Here is a 17,205-nt window from a genome sequence, read left to right on the forward strand (position 1 = left end):
AAACAAATGCTTAAAAATTGCAAAAGTGTAAGTAGGCAGATGTTAATAGCAGTAGCAACCATGCGTGTGTTTCATTAAAATTAAAAATCAGTTTATATGGAAATCTGCAAATGTGCTAAAGACTTTAAAGGACATCTTCCTCAGAGTTCTGTGTGACTTGGAGAGAGAACACCTTTGGAGAAACCACTGTACAAGCCCCCGGCTTGCTCATTCACTGAACTCATAATGACTCTAAAGCCTACAGAGAGCACCGACGGGTTTTTACGTAAAAGCATACAAGTAACTATGAGTTCAAAACAGGTTCCTAGAAGCCCAAGTTCTTTTCATTGTGATCTGAGTGTGAAGAGCACAGCAGTAGAGATGAGAATGTGTGCTGTGTTCCTATGGGTTCTACTGGTCCTTGGCTCTGGGACAGTGCACAAGCTATGAGACCTCTTTGTGACTCAGTTTTCCCAATTGTAAAAATGGGATGTTAGTATCTGTTTCATAGGTGCTATGTGAAAGTAGAAAATGAGATAATCCATATAAAGCATTTATAGGAGTGGCTAGAGCATAGCCAGTCATTAATGACTGTAACTATTGCTGCCATCCTCCTTTTCCTTGTCATCATCATTATTTTAGGTGACTATTCGCAGTTTTGCTAGATTATGGCCACAAATTCAACTTAAAACTAAAGAAATTGGGCCGGGCACTGTGGCTCATGCCCGTAAACCCAGCGCTTTGGGAGGCCTAGGTAGGCGGATCACTTGAGGTCAGGAGTTCATGACCAGCCTAGCCAGCATGGTAAAACCCTGTCTCTGCTAAAAATACAAAAATTAGCCAGGTGTGGTGGCACATGCCTGTAATCCCAGCTACTCAGGAGGCTGAGGCAAGAGAATCACTTGAACCGGGGAGGTGGAGGTTGCAGTGAGCCAAGGTCATTCCACTGCACTCCAGCCTGGATGACAGAGTGAGACTCCACCTAAAAAAAGACAAAAACAAAAACAAAAACTAATGAAATTATTCTTATTTTCATAGTACCAATTCGGTGGTTTTTGATTGAGGGTATTCAGTAGCAGCTGCAAGTAAAGAGGAGAGTTTTAACATCTAGTGATTCCTGTTGGGTTTCTGTTCTGTTCCAGGCTTTGTGGTGACCCAGCTGGTGACTTCCTGTGGTTCTGATGGGCACTCTATGGCCCTAACTGAAAGTGGTGAGGTCTTTAGCTGGGGAGATGGTGACTATGGTAAACTTGGCCATGGGAACAGCGACAGGCAGCGGCGGCCCAGGCAGATCGAGGCCTTACAAGGAGAAGAAGTGGTGCAGGTCAGGCAGGAAATGGATAAGTTTGCCTTTCATTGTAAATATACTAGTTGTTGAATAGGTTTCTTAAAATGAGGTAACAGAAAATATAGTAAAAATATATTAGACAATCATTATAAGAGATCCATTGTTTTTGGATGTTCAGATTCATTCTGGAGTTTGTCAGAAGTTTGAATACGCTTTGGTGTTAGTATTGGTCTTGTTAGTATTGGTTAGAATGGTCTTTTTCCTGAGCCAGCTGGTTGGCCCAGACTAGGGTGCTGCAGGCCCTTGGAAGGAATATTGTGTGGTTTAACTTCTGCCACACAGTTCTTAATACACAGATGAATGGAAAACTTTGCTTTTAACCTATCATTTTTGTTACAAAAGCTAAGTTAATATGCATTTTCTGGGCTGGGCATGGTGGCTCACGCCTGTAATCCCAGCACTTTGAGAGGCCAAGGCGGGTGGATCAGGAGGTCAGGAGATCGAGACCATCCTGGCTAACACGGTGAAACCCCGTCTCTACTAAAAAATACAAAAAATTAGCCGGGCGCGGTGGCGGGCCCCTGTAATCCCAGCTACTCAGGAGGCTGAGGCAGGAGAATGGCGTGAACCTGGGAGGTGGAGCTTGCAGTGAGCCGAGATCCCGCCACTGCACTGCAGCCCAGGAGGCGGAGCTTGCAGTGAACCGAGATCCCGCCACTGCACTCCAGCCCGGGAGGCGGAGCTTGCAGTGAGCCGAGATCCTGCCACTGCACTCCAGCCTGGGCGACAGAGTAAAACTCTGTCTCAAAAAAAAAAAAAAAAAAAAAATGCATTTTCTGGAAAATAGTGTTCTAAAATCATATTGTAAGATTGTATAGCACCTTATAGTTTACAAACAATTTCCCCATTTATTATCTCATTTAGTCTAGGTCATCTGTACACAGCTGAAGAGTAGCAGTAGTTATTCCAGGGTATGCTGTTCAGCTTGGGCTTCCTGAGGCTGTTGAGACAGATCAGACTTGGGAGAGCAGGAGAGTAACTTGGGCAGATCAGTGTACCAGCTGGCTGGATGCAGTGGCTTATGCCTGTAATCCTAACACTTTGGGAGGCCAAGGCAAGAGGATTGCTTGAGGCCAGGAGTTTGAGACCAGCCTAGACAACATAGCAAGACCCTGTCTCTACAAAAAATAAACATAGAAATAAATAGCCAGGTGTGGTAGCACATGCCTGTAGTCCCAGCTACTTGGGAGGCTGAGGTGGGAGGATTGCTTGAGCCCAGGAATTTGGGGCTGCAGTGAGCTGTGATCACACCACTGCGCTCCAACCTAGGTGACAGAGCAAGACACTGTCTCTTTAAAATTAAAAAAAAAAATTTAAAAAAAATTTTAAAAAGCATTGGTCTTTGAAGATCCAGTTTTCAGTGAAGTTTATATAAAGTTTATTGCTATATTAATACCAAAAATGGCAGATTTACTTTTTTCTTAGTTTCCGTTCTTAAAAGTTTTCTTTCTCCTTGGTTCTGTCTTAGATGTCTTGTGGCTTCAAGCACTCCGCAGTGGTCACTTCAGATGGCAAACTGTTTACCTTTGGGAATGGTGACTATGGTCGTCTGGGTCTTGGAAATACCTCTAACAAAAAACTTCCAGAGAGAGTGACTGCACTGGAGGGATATCAGATTGGACAGGCATGGAATAAGATATTCTAGCTGATCATTGTTTCTCATTTCTTCTGTGTTCACTTAGACACCCTCAGGAAGATCAGGATCACCAGTTGTACCTAACCTCATGTACATTTTGCTATGGTCTAATTGATAATTTTAACTGTTTCCCAATGTGAAATTCATATTTTAAGTCAATTTAAGTTTGTTTATGTGACAAACCAACAAATGTAACCCTTATTTCAGGATGCGAATATTTTTAACCCCCCCTCCATAACATAAGCTATAAAACCCTTAAAAAATACAGATACTAGTAGCTCCTGTCTGGTATCCTCGAGTTGTATGGCTGAACTGCAACATCACTGGTAGCTACTGCTCCTAAGTAGTAATTACCTCTGTCTTGTATACATCAAGAGTGTCCTTTAACAAGGACACTATCATTCCTTAGATACTTTTTGATATGAATGAGTATTTCTGGGTTATATATACTTTTCCCCTATCTTTCGTACTGATTGTGGTTTAGCCACAGACATTTGAAGGATTTCACTTTGAAGAAAAAAATTATATACGGACATTAAGAATTATTTCTTGTTGACTTATTTTGGTTAACATTTGTAGTATGCTCTGAAACCATTGTAGATATTTGGAAACATAGCCAAGTTTTTCACTGAAGTAGAGAAAATGGGGGAGTGTGTTTTAGGTCTTGTGATTTGCCTTACGGAATACTGTTATTTCTTCAGGTGGCCTGTGGATTAAACCACACTTTGGCAGTGTCAGCAGATGGTTCCATGGTGTGGGCTTTTGGAGATGGAGACTATGGAAAACTAGGCTTAGGAAATTCCACTGCAAAATCTTCACCTCAGGTCAGTACTGCCTTGAGTCTAGGTTTTCAGACAACATGAATAATTTCCATCTATGTCAGTAGTTATTTTTAGTTGGAAATAATTTACCTTTAGTACTTTTGGTAATTCATAATGAAGTTTAGAAGCTTCTGTTGTGCATTCTTGAATACCCACATGCTAGGTCTTGATTTTAAATAAGCTATTAATCCAGCTAAACTGGATTTAAAATTCTGCAAGGATAAGCTTCTGTCTCCATAAACGGATTTCACACTGTGGGACCTCTGATGTAGAGAAGAAATAGTTAGAAACATATCTCCAGGGTGTCATGGAAGGAACTATGAGTAATCCTTTGTAACCCTCTGCATGCAGCTGCCATTTCTGCTTATTATTACCACAGGTACACATTATTACACAGGTACACATCTCCTTTTAAAAAGCAATACAAAGGAAATCTGAGTCCATAAAGAAAGAAATTAGAAGCTGTTATTCACATTATAGAAGATTTCTTGACTCTGCAGAAGTCTTTCTATGTGATTGTTTTATGTGGGGTTTCCTGACACATTTCACAAGCAGTGTGATTTACAAAGCTTCAGCTTATATTCGGATTCACCACCATTTATAGTGTGTGACATCCTGATAGCTAGACTAGTGAATATTCAGCTAGGTATGCAGAGAGGCAGGAGAGCCCACTCTGGGGAACATATAAAGCAGTTATTATCACCCATAAAAGCTAAAATGTTAAACTAACATGGTCTTCTAGTGTTCTTTAAAAGGTCCTGGAATTCCCCGTGGTCTCTATTACCCAGAGGAATGCTTCTACTTCACATAGGGCCCTGGGGACTTTAGTCAAACTGCCTCTGCCCCTGCACACTCCCTCCCCCAAATTCAGTTAGTTTGCAGAGCAGTAGGAGAAAATAACATTTCAGGTTTGGATTTGGGTCGAACAGGTAAGTGACAATTAGTAGTTTTGTTGGAAGATAGTTCTTGATACATGCCATTAGGCAAATTCAATGCCATTAGTGATTTTTTTCTTCTTCTTAAAGTTGTGTGCCTTACACTTTTGTTTTGCAGAAAATTGACATCCTTTGTGGAATTGGAATAAAAAAGGTTGCTTGTGGAACTCAGTTTTCTGTTGCTTTGACCAAAGATGGTCATGTGTATACCTTTGGTCAAGGTAAGACATTTTTCAGCTTATTTGCTTGGGTACACATCATTATAAACACTGGCCTTCCAGCGTTACAGAATGTGCTCTAAATTGAGTCCTTTTTTTGTTCTAGGTGGTGAGTAGTCACTATGACCTTGTTTCAGTAGATAATTTTCCACTTCTCTTTCATGTACTTTATTATAAAGACAAGCTCCCCTCTCCATTATGCCACAGCCGGCACTCTTGCTGGAAGAGTCCCTGCCAAGGGCCGTCCCCTCTTCTTTTCTACTGCCCTTGACGTGCTGCCACAAATACTGCCTTGACCACCAGAGCTCCTCTGTGTCCTGCCTCATTCTTCATCCCTTCTAGGGATTGGGGCTGCAGATCTTAGGAACTGGAGGAATTCATAGGCACTCTGGGTTCAAATCTTGAGTAGGTTCGTAACCAGGCATTCACAGTGGGACTGAGATTCTTGGCAAGGGTAGTTGTTGAGGGATATGTGAGACAGGTGTGAGGAAGAGGAAGTAAACCATGACTGAAGTTTCTAGTTGTGGGAGAACATCGATGCCTCTGACTGAGGACATGAGCTGGTTTGTGGGGAAGGGTAAGGAGCTTAGTTTTAGTTATGTTGAATAGACCCATTTGCCCTAAAGAAATGTGTGGAAATGTCCACTAGGCTATTGAGAATTTAGATCTGGAACTCCAGAAGGATTGGTTATGAAGATGTAGGTTTAGGACATTAGCTCCATAATGGTAGTAATTAAATCCTTATTCGTATCATCTAAAAAACCCAGAGAGAGAGAGAGTATAAAATGAGAAAAGAAGAAAATAGAGCTCTGGGGCATGTGATGTAAAGGGCAGGTGAGCACAGGAATAAGAGTTGGGAGGGCCGGGCGCCGTGGCTCACACCTGTAATCCCAGCATTTTGGGATGCCGAGGCGGGTGGATCACCTAAGGTTAAGAGTTTGAGACCAGCCTGGCCAACATGGCGAAACGCCGTCTCTACTAAACAGACAAAAATTAGCCGAGCGTGGTGGCAGGCGCCTGTAATCCCAGCTACTCAGGAGGCTGAGGCAGGGAGAATTGCTTGAACCTGGAAGGCAGAGGTTGCAGTGAGCCAAGATTGTGCCATTGCACTCCAGCCTGGGTGACAAGAGCGAAACTTCATCTAAAAAAAAAAAAAAAAAAAAAAAAGGATTAATAAGAAGAATTGGGAGAGCTGGCTTTGAAAGGAGTGGGAAGAGAGGTCACTGGTGAGCCAGGGCAGTGCAGTCTCTGAGAGGCAGGAAAAGCTGAGGCCACATTATTAGAAGGTTGCATGATGTTCCCATGGGCTGGAGCCTGAAAAGAAGCCACTGCAGTAGGCAATTAGGAGCTCACTCATGGCTTTTGAGAGTAGAATTTCAGTGCAGTGGAGACAGTGGAAGTTAGGCTGCAGAAGGTGGGCAGGCCAAATGGACCTAGCAGACTTTGCGCATCAGGGGCTGGCTAGCACCCTCTAGACGTTTGGCAAGGTAAGGGGAGAGGTTGGTTGGAAGTTTGAGGACAAGACAAGTTGAATGATCTCTCGTTTTAGAATATAAGAAACTTAAAATTAGCCGGGCATAGTGGCATGTGCCTGTGGTCCGAGCTACTCAGGAGGCTGAGGTAGGAGGATCATTTAAACCCGACAGGTCGAGGCTGCAGTGAGCCGAGATCGCACCACTGCACTGTACTCCAGTCTGGGCGACAGAGCGAGACCCTGTCTCAAAAAAGAACATAAGAAACTTGAGGGCCTGAACTGTGTCAGTCAGACCCTATCCTTTCAAAGATGTGGATATTGGAGAATCCTCTTATTTTGAAACAAGTTACCGATTTTAGATATAACTTTTTAAAAAAATTTTTATGAATAAAGAGCCTGTGACATTTTGCAGAGAAACAGCTTCACACTTTTTATTTATTCAGAACCTGGTGTACCTTTCCAGAATAGCAGCTTTAGCCTCAGTTGAGTTATATGTGTCATTGCCGTTCCACCATAAGAAGCTAAATGACTGATCAGAAAATATAAAAGCACTGTGGTGTGTGGTGCATAACATGTCCACATGTTTTTGTTTTGTTTTTTTCAGATCGCCTGATAGGCTTGCCAGAGGGGCGTGCTCGCAATCACAATCGACCGCAACAAATCCCTGTCCTGGCTGGAGTGATCATTGAAGATGTGGCAGTTGGAGCTGAACACACACTTGCTTTGGCATCAAATGGAGATGTGTATGCCTGGGGGAGCAATTCAGAAGGGCAGGTAAATATTTATATTGCTTGCTGCTCTCTCATATTCTAGAAATCTCACAGTGTTCCTCGGTTGGGGAAAGAGATAAGCTAGGAAATTCATAATCTACTACAATACTCCAAGCACACCACTTTGCCATGGGACTGATTATTTTGTAAGTCTAGTTATGTCTTTCTCTCTCGACTGTGGCCAAAGAAGTATTATACCATGGTTTAAAACAATTCTGGCAGTACAGCAAAGTGATTAAGGGGATTAACTGAGTATATATGTGTGTGTCCTCATACACTGTTAAGTGCCTGGCATGTAGTAAGCTGCAGTATGTAAGGATTTGCTACTGTCAACATTATCATCATTACTACAGCAAGATGTGAGATTAGGTCCTGGGAACATCAGTTGATATGGGAAAAAGAATGAAACAATAATATTTTTATATTTTATAATGTGATAGTATACAAAGTATCTTTAGGTTTATACAGGAAGTCTTGTCACCCCCATTATTTATAGGATTAAAATGAACCTCTGAGATACTGATAAGAGACTCAAGAGGTTGATGTGTTCACCCTCCTCTATTTATGAAGGAGGGAGAGACCTTGGTGTGAGATGTCTGAGATGCTATGACGGTGACTTTTAGCTCCACATGCAGAGCCACCTCCCCTTCCTCCATAAATTCTCTCTTGGTCTGGCTTCCCCTAGTGCCAGGGACCCTTAAGTTCAAGGTCTAGCATTATTCATATTAGCCTCAGTTTGGCTCCTGTGGTCTCCTCATCACTACTTTAACAGACAAGGAAGCTGCTCGTCATTGTGGTTGCACTCTTACTGAGAGGAGAGTTAATGTTGAAGGCACCTTTGGGAGTTTCCTGGCAGTGCCTTGACATGATCCTTCCTAATGATGTTGATTTGCTTAGCTGCTGAAACACTGGCTGTCCCAGTCAGACCCTAAGTATAGAGATTTGGAGATTAGAATTTGCTTCCATATATGTTTTTATGTATGTTTATTTATTGTTACACAGAAATCAGTGTGTTTTAAGTAACACACTTAAATAACAGAATAGATCATTCTGTTATTACTTAACTTTCCAAGAATTCATTTCCTTTTCATAAGTGGAATCCAAGGATGTGTTTAGTCATCAAGACTCATCTGCTAGATTTGGAATGGCCTTGTTGCAGCTTAGTTTTTAGCAGTCTGAGCTGTGAGGACTGTTATGATAAAGAAAGTCAGAATGTGTTTTATTATTGGGGGCTGGGCGCGGTGGCTCACGCCTGTAATCCCAGCACTTTGGGAAGCCGAGGTAGGTGGATTACCTGAGCTCAGGAGTTCAAGATCAGCCTGGCCAAGATGGTGAAACCCCATCTCTACTAAAAATACAAAAATTAGCCAGGTATGGTGGTGGGCAGCTGTAATCCCAGCTACTTGAGAGGCTGAGGCAGAAAATTGCTTGAACCAGGGAGGTGGAGGTTGCAGTGAGCTGAGATTGTGCCACTGCACTCCAGCACTCCAGCCTGGATGACAGAGCAAGACTCCATCTCAAAAAAAAAAAAAAAAGAATGTATTTTATTGATGCTGATGCATGGTACAGTTACCAACTTATTTATGTCTGCCACCATCTAAGAAAAATTTCATATTGACTTCCTCTCTTCCTCTTTCTAATTGAATGTCTGTATATTTATGATTTATTCCCAGCTCGGCCTAGGCCACACCAACCATGTTCGAGAACCAACCCTGGTAACAGGTCTGCAAGGGAAAAATGTTCGGCAGATCTCGGCTGGCCGCTGCCACAGTGCTGCATGGACAGCACCACCTGTCCCACCAAGAGCACCAGGTGAGGAATGAAATATTCATGCTCCTGCAGCATTTCTTTTTTAGCAGTACCCCATGGCACTGTCTGCTTGCCAGTTCCAAACTGTATCCAGCATTGTTGTGAAACCATCAAGCCTTCTGCCACACAAAGCATTCTTTGTGCTACTAGCACTGGAAGTATTTTCATAGCAGGCATTTGTCCTGCTGACATCAGTATGAACCAGGTCCTCTCTGCACCCCCAAAAGCAGAATACATATTACTTATGCAAGCAAAAATTTATAATTTTAGCAGCAACTAAGTTTTTTTTTTTTTGAGATGGAGTCTTGCTCTGTCACCTAGGCTGGAGTGCAGTGGTGTGATCTCATCTCACTGCAACCTCCGCCTCCCCGGTTCAAGTGATTCTGCTGCCTCAGCCTCCCAAGTAGCTGAGACTACAGGCATGCATTACCATTCCTGGCTAATTTTTTGTATTTTTAGTAGAAACGGGGTTTCGCCATGTTGGCCAGGCTGGTCTCGAATTCCTGACCTCCAGTGATCCGCCCGCCTCAGCCTCCCAAAGTGTTAGGATTACAGGCATGAGCCACAGCGCCTGGCCAGTATTTTTAATATATAAAAGAAATGACAAATTAGAGCTTTCTAAGGCCCACTGTTAGAAATAAAGATTAAAAGTCCTGAGACCGTTTGTCAAATTCCTCACCCTAGTTAACCATTTGAAACATGATGTCTGTGCATTGGCACAGCAATCAACTTGCTGCCATTTTATTCCTGTGTTTAGCAAGACAAGTGGGCTACTTCTAGCTTTTTGTTGTTTGTTTTATTTTTAATTTATTATGAAATTTTTATATAGCTACACAAAGATTTAAAGAAAACCATAATACATACTTGTGTGCTCAGCACCCAACTGTGGGCACTTTCTGATTTGATCTATCTTCCATTCCTTCCAGATGTAGCTATTACCTTAATGTTGTGATAGTTGTCATTCTTACACATTTCTTCATATTTGGGCTGTTTCCTTTTTTTTTTTTTTCGAGACAGAGTCTCACTTTGTTGACCAGGCTGGAGTGTAATGGCGCAATCTCGGCTCACTGCAACCTCTGCCTCCTGGGTTCAAGCGATTCTCCTGGCTCACCCTCCCGAGTAGCTGGGATTACAGGCATGTGCCACCACGCCCAACTCATTTTTATATTTTTAGTAGAGATGGTGTTTTGCCATATTGGCCAGGCTGGTCTTGAACTCCTGACCTCAAGTCTGGAGTTCAAGCCTCGGCCTCCCAAAGTGCTGGGATTACAGGTGTGAGCCACTGTGTCCAGCCTATTGGACAAGGCCCTCAAGCCTTGTCTTTCTACCATCTTCTGGTGTCTAAGGCACTAGAATTTCCCTGAAGCAACGTTGTGCCTAAGAGCCCAGCATTCTCTTCCAGTTTTGTTAACCCCTCTATTTCTTAGGGGGTTCCTAAGATTCCCCATAGGGATTTTTTTTCTTAGATAATCTAAGAGAGAAAAGTGGGAATTCCAGGTAGATTCCAAACAAGCAGGAAATGGTTTCTATTAACAGAATCTAGAATGAGCAGAGCTGCCTACACACTGACAATTTCAGGTACTCAGTGGCTTCAGAGGGATTTCACTTCCACTTCAGGGCAGAAGCTATCCAGTGTGACAGGTAAAGGTTCAAGCTCTGCTGGGGCTGAATCCCAGCTCCTCCACATATGATCTGAGTGACCTTGAGACTCAGTGTTTTGTCTGTAAAATGAGGATGATAATAGCACCTACTGCAAAGAGCTGTAGAAGTAAGTGGCCCCATTCATGTAAAGCTCTTAGAATAGTGCCAGGCACATAGAAGGTACTCAGTAAATGTTAGTTTTTACTACGAACAATAATAATACCTCTAGGGACCGGGTGCGGTGGCTCACGCTTGTAATCCCAGCACTTTGGGAGGCCGAGGCGGGCGGATCACGAGGTCAGGAGATCGAGACCACGGTGAAACCCTGTCTCTACTAAAACTACAAAAAAATTAGCCGGGCGTGGTGGCGGGCGCCTGTAGTCCCAGCTACTCGAAGAGGCTGAGGCAGGAGAATGGCATGAACCCAGGAGGCGGAGCTTGCAGTGAGCCAAGATTGCGCCACTGCACTCCAGCCTGGGTGACAGAGCGAGACTCCGTCTCAAAAAAAAAAAAAAAATACCTCTAGGAATTGCACTGTACCAGTCTTTATTTACAGGAAAGTGAAGTGAGTTTGTATCTTGTTTTTATTCTTTTATGTGTTTTTATAGGAGGGTAGCTGTGGATGCAGGACTTGTAGTCTTTGCTTCTTACAGAACTCTTCTTCTTGTAGTAAAAGCCTCATGAATCATGCACCTGTGTGTTTCTGTCATGAATACTTGCTGTCAGATCCCTAGTGAATATGGAGTTGGCTCTGCTAAGTTTCCCATTTCCATTTTCCAGAACTGCCTACCTAGTCCTTGCCCACATTTGCGGTATTATGAAGACAATTATTAAATATAAAAGGAAAAATTTGGCTTTATTTACTTATTTATTTTTGTGAAGGAACTGCCTAAGTTCTATTGTTAAATAAATGGGAAACGAAAAGAGAAATACCAGGTTTCATTTCCATAATAATAAAGACATTTTATTTTATTTTTTCTCCGCCCCCAATAAAGACATTTTAAAAACCAACACGAATGCACACACCAAACTAAGATGAATCGATGGATAGAGGTTGGAATGGGTGCCCATTGCATAATTATCTCAACTTCTCTGTATGCTTGAAATTTTTCAAAATGTGAAAAGTGAAAGCAATGCTGTTTCCTTCACAAGTGCCCATTTGCTTTCTGGACAGGTGTGTCAGTACCTCTGCAGCTGGGCCTGCCTGACACAGTGCCCCCCCAGTATGGGGCGCTGAGAGAAGTTAGCATTCACACGGTGCGGGCCAGGCTCCGGCTGCTTTACCACTTCTCTGACCTCATGTACTCATCCTGGAGACTGCTGAACCTTAGCCCCAACAACCAGGTAACAGACTGGCATGGTAAGCAGCCAGGCACAGACTGGCTTGGTAAGCAGTGCCCGTGACATGCTCGCCAGGCCCCAGGGCCTTTCCCTCTGCCTTTGGAAAATTCTTTCATGGCTAATAAGATAAACTTCTATTCCCATTTTATTGCTGTGTTAGGGACAGTCTAGAGGTTTGTCATGATGTGCTGGACAGAGTGGTCTTCCTTCTGTGTTTTGGTTTATCCAGAAATCAAGAATGAATGGCTACGCATACTACGCATACCATTTCTTTTTTTTTTTTTTTTTTTTTCCCAGACGGAGTCTCGCTCTGTCACCCAGGCTGGAGTGCAGTGGCACAATCTCGGCTCACTGCAACCTCTGCCTCTCAGGTTCAAGCAGTTCTCCTGCCTCAGCCTCCTGAGTAGCTGAGATTACAGGCCTGGGCCACCATGCCTGGCTAATTTTTGTATTTTTAGTAAAGACGGGGTTTCACCATGTTAGTCAGGCTGGTCTCGAACTCCTGACCTCAAATGATCCTCCCCACCTCCACCTCCCAAAGTGCTGAAATACAAATGTGAGCCACTGCGCCCAGCCACTAAGCATGCCATTTCTACAAAGTCTAAAATATGATTTTAAAATGTAAGCACACAAAGCCATTAGAACCACAGTCAGGGTTGTTACATAAATGAATCTGAGAAATTTCAGATACTTTTTTCTCTTCTTACAAATTAGCATTCTGGGTCCTGGGGAAAGGGAGGTTGGGGAAATAAAGTAAATTTTGCTGATTTGTCTATCTTTATGGACTAGTCCAGTAACAAAGTGGCTAGCTATTGTGTGTGTGCGTGTGTGTGTGTGTATGTGTGTGTGTGCATGCGTGCGTGCGTGTGAGATTTGACAAATCACTGCTAGAAATAGCCAGGCAGCAGAGTCCTGTGCAGCACTAAACAGTGTTAGCAAACTGTAATTAGTGGGAGAAATGTTTGTAATGTAAAGTTAACTGAGAAAGGCAGGTCAGAATGATATTAACAGTGTGAAAAATGTTATGTGCACATACACAAAAGAAAACTGGAAGGAAATAGATGAAATTATTAATGGGGCATCTCTATGTGGTAGGATTTGGAATTTGTGCATACATGTGTGTATTCTTCTCTGTATTTTCTAAGGTTTTTAAAAATGGTAATTATATATTTTATCAGAAAAAAATTTTAAAGGTTACTAATAGTTCCTAATCCTGAGTTTATGCTCTTAAAGTGCGTTTTTAAAAGAATGTATGTTCTTTTTTCAATTTTTAAAATAATATTGAGACAGGGTCTCACTCTGTGCCCAGGCTGGAGTACAGTAGCATGATCTCAGCTCACCGCAGCCTCAACCTCCTTGGACTCAGGTGATCCACCCACGTCAGCCTCCCGAGTAACATGGTGGCACAAGCTACCATGCCCAGCTAATTTTTGTGTTTTTGTAGAGAAGGGTTTTGCCATGTTACCCAGGCTAGTCTTGAACTCCTGGGCTCAAGCGATCCGCCCACCACAGCCTCCCAAAGTGCTGGGACTACAGGCATGAGCCACTGCGCCCAGCCAAAATAATGTATGTTCTACAAGTGAAAATTGTTATTTCTTTTAAGCCTAGATTATACCATTTCTGATAACCGTACCTTCTGTTACAGAACAGCACATCCCATTATAATGCTGGAACTTGGGGCATTGTACAGGGACAACTTCGGCCTTTGTTAGCCCCAAGAGTCTACACTCTGCCAATGGTGCGCTCCATAGGAAAAACCATGGTTCAAGGCAAAAACTATGGACCTCAGATAACTGTAAAGAGGATATCAACCAGGTTAGCGTATGTATGTGTGTTTCACTAACGAGCTGGGATTTCTTCAGATGGATATTATTACTAATATCTGTGAGTCTTGGTTTCCTCACTTCTAAGGCAGGGTAGATAGTTATAGTACTTATATTAGTACCTGGTGTGGTTACAGTGGGCCTAGCACAGTGTTTGCCTGTTAAACTAGCTTTTTCATTCACTGATGGGAAGATACCATGTGATTTTGGGGGAAATTGGTAAGAGTTGTATTTCATTGCTTTCTCCCTTTCTTTTAAAGGGGACGGAAGTGTAAGCCCATTTTTGTCCAAATAGCGAGACAAGTAGTTAAGCTGAATGCTTCAGACCTCCGCCTGCCTTCCCGAGCGTGGAAGGTTAAGCTGGTTGGAGAAGGGGCTGATGACGCTGGAGGAGTGTTTGATGACACCATCACAGAGATGTGCCAGGTATATTCCTGCAGTGTCCCCTGCTGAGTTATCTAGTCTGCTAGTGGCCATTTTGCTGTTTCCAGTGATCACTCTGCCAGGCATGTTTTTATAAATGTAGCAAAGATGCATTTGTGAGCCTCATAAAGTCATGCTGTTAGTGATACGTAGGTAAATTAGAGCAACAGCTTTTGAAATGCTTTGTCAAGATACCTTACTACATAAATATCAGTTCTTAGGCATCTACCAATGACTCACCATCTGTTGTGTTATAATACTGGCAGAACAAACAACAATGGCATATATGTACATTTATGTAACAGACAAATCCAGGAGCACCCGTGTGCTCTGATTTATTCTGGTGCTTTTAGAACAAAGTAGAACTGCCAGATTCCAGGGGAATTAGAAAAATAAATGTTAAGAACTGGTCTTAAAATTAGACCAATTCTAATTTTAATGTCTGCATTGGCAGCTTTGCTTCCAGATCAGCTCTGTCCTTTCCAGCATTGCCTAGTATCAGGATTTTTCCAGTAAACCCTGTGACTAAAATAATGCTTGGCTATCATTACTGATTCGATCTGAAACATCACTACACTCTTTTCACAGCCACCACTACTCCTGCCCTGGATTGACTTTCTCATTCCTTTTGGTTCTTCATACATGAATGCTTTCCATATGGGGGATTTCCTAATTTCATTTTAAATTGAAACCACAAAAATAAAGTATGAAATCGTTAGTTGTCACATGGCATTATAAATTCCTCAAAATATTCTCTTTTCAGTATGATCTTTAATGTAATTGGTTTGTTCTCTTCATGCATTTAATTGTCATTTCTCAAAAAATTTTTTTCTTTTTTCTGCAGGAACTTGAAACTGGTATTGTTGACCTTCTTATACCCTCTCCCAATGCAACTGCAGAAGTGGGTTACAATAGGGACAGGTATGGCAGTCAGCAAGTGTTCATTATATGTCTAAAATAATAATAACAGCTCACATTTATTGAGTGCTTACTATGTACCAGGTACTGTTTTAAGTGCTTTACACCTATTATCCCCTTCAGTCCTCATTGTAACCCTAAGGAGTAAATATTGTTGTTATCCTCTTTTCAAAGATGAGGAAACAGGCCAGGCACGGTGGCTTACGCCTGTAATTCCAGCACTTTGGGAGGCCGAGGCGGGTGGATCACCAGATGTCAGGAGTTTAAGACCAGACTGGCCAACATGGTGAAACCCCATCTCTACTAAAAATGCAAAAATTAGCCGGGTATGGTGGCACATGCCTGTAATCCCAGCTACTTGGGAGGCTGAGGCAGGAGAATCACTTGATTTGAACCCAGGAGGCGGAGGCTGCAGTGAGCCGAGATCACACCACTGTACTCCAGCCTGGGCAACAGAGCGAGACCACGTCTCAAAAAAAAAAGGAAACAGGCACTTCCATCAAGCCTTGATATTTGTTGAGACCAAATCAATGATAATATAGAGGGGAGAGGAACCTCAGACTTGATCATGAAACCTGATTTATGTTTCTGAAGGCCCACATGGCCTCCCCATAATGAATTTTCGGCACCAAAATTTATTTAGAAGTGTTATTATGCTAGCAAGTCACAAAATTTAGTATTTGCAATTACATACTATCTTTATATTTGCAAAATTTTGAATTTTGGATCCTGTTTCATGGACTTGTAAATTAAAAACAGAATGATTACGCAGCTCCTCACCAGCAACGGAACAAAGCTGGACAGAGAATGACTTTGACGAGTTGAGAGAAGAAGGCTTCAGACGATCAAACTACTCTGGGCTAAAGGAGGAAGTTCAAACCCATGGCAAAGAAGTTAAAAACCTTGAAAAAAAAATTAGACGAATGGCTAACTAGAATAACCAATGCAGAGAAGTCCTTAAAGGACCTGATGGAGCTGAAAACCACGGCATGAGAACTACGTGATGAATGCACAAGCCTCAGTAGCTGATTCAATCAACTGGAAGAAAGGGTATCAGTGATGGAAGAGCAAATGAATGAAATGAAGTGAGAAGAGAAGTTTAGAGAAAAAAGAATAAAAAGAAATGAACAAAGCCTCCAAGAAATATGGGCCTATGTGAAAAGACCAAATCTACGTCTGATTGGTGTACCTGAAAGTGACGGGGAGAATGGAACCAAGTTGGAAAACACCCTGCAGGATATTATCCAGGAGAACTTCCCCAGTCTAGCAAGCCAGGCCAATATTCAAATTCAGGAAATAAAGAGAACGCCACAAAGATACTCTTTGAGAAGAGCAACTCCAAGACACATAATTGTCAGATTCACCAAAGTTGAAATGAAGGAAAAAATGTTAAGAGCAGCCAGAGAGAAAGGTCGGGTTACCCACAAAGGGAAGCCCATCAGACTAACAAGCAGATCTCTCAGCAGAAACTCTACAAGCCAGAAGAGAGTGGGGGCCAGTATTCAACATTCTTAAAGAAAAGAATTTTCAACCCAAAATTTCATATCCAGCCAAACTAAGCTTCATAACTGAAGGAGAAATAAAATACTTTACAGACAACCAAATGCTGAGAGATTTTGTCACCACCAGGCCTGCCCTAAAAGAGCTCCTGAAGGAAGCACTAAACATGGAAAGGAACAACTGGTACCAGCCACTGCAAAAACATGCCAAATTGTAAAGACCATCAAGGCTAGGAAGAAACTGCATCAACTAATGAGCAAAATAACCAGCTAATATCATAATGACAGGATCACATAACAATATTAGCCTTAAATGTAAATGGGCTAAATGCTCCAATTAAAAGACACAGACTAGCAAATTGGATAAAGAGTCAAGACCCATCAGTGTGCTGTATTCAGGAAACCCATCTCACGTGCGGAGACACACATAGGCTCAAAATAAAGGGATGGAGGAAGATCTACCAAGCAAATGGAAAACAAAAAAAGGCAGGGGTTGCAATCCTAGTCTCTGATAAAACAGACTTTAAACCAACAAAGATCAAAAGAGACAAAGAAGGCCATTACATAATG

General features: G+C 42.3%; 1 protein-coding gene across 18 annotated transcripts in view; it reads left to right on the forward strand.

Annotated features, from left to right (window-relative positions):
* Positions 1–17,205, forward strand: part of HERC1 (HECT and RLD domain containing E3 ubiquitin protein ligase family member 1) — a 254,678-nt gene that overhangs the window by 225,354 nt on the left and 12,119 nt on the right. For 17 of the 18 annotated variants that reach the window (XM_063638840.1, XM_055278203.2, XM_063638842.1 and 14 more), the window contains exons 65-74: positions 1,122–1,303; positions 2,796–2,951; positions 3,665–3,787; positions 4,838–4,940; positions 7,016–7,185; positions 8,855–8,993; positions 11,806–11,975; positions 13,618–13,787; positions 14,056–14,221; positions 15,063–15,139. In XM_063638840.1, coding sequence (XP_063494910.1) covers positions 1,122–1,303; positions 2,796–2,951; positions 3,665–3,787; positions 4,838–4,940; positions 7,016–7,185; positions 8,855–8,993; positions 11,806–11,975; positions 13,618–13,787; positions 14,056–14,221; positions 15,063–15,139 — 1,456 coding nt within the window. Of the gene's footprint in view, positions 1–1,121; positions 1,304–2,795; positions 2,952–3,664; positions 3,788–4,837; positions 4,941–7,015; positions 7,186–8,854; positions 8,994–11,805; positions 12,019–13,575; positions 13,788–14,055; positions 14,222–15,062; positions 15,140–17,205 lie in introns of those variants that run through there. The other variant, XM_063638843.1, reaches the window with a different exon arrangement.

This window comes from Symphalangus syndactylus, chromosome 5 (assembly GCF_028878055.3).
Source record: "Symphalangus syndactylus isolate Jambi chromosome 5, NHGRI_mSymSyn1-v2.1_pri, whole genome shotgun sequence".
NCBI classification, from domain to species: Eukaryota; Metazoa; Chordata; class Mammalia; order Primates; family Hylobatidae; genus Symphalangus; species Symphalangus syndactylus.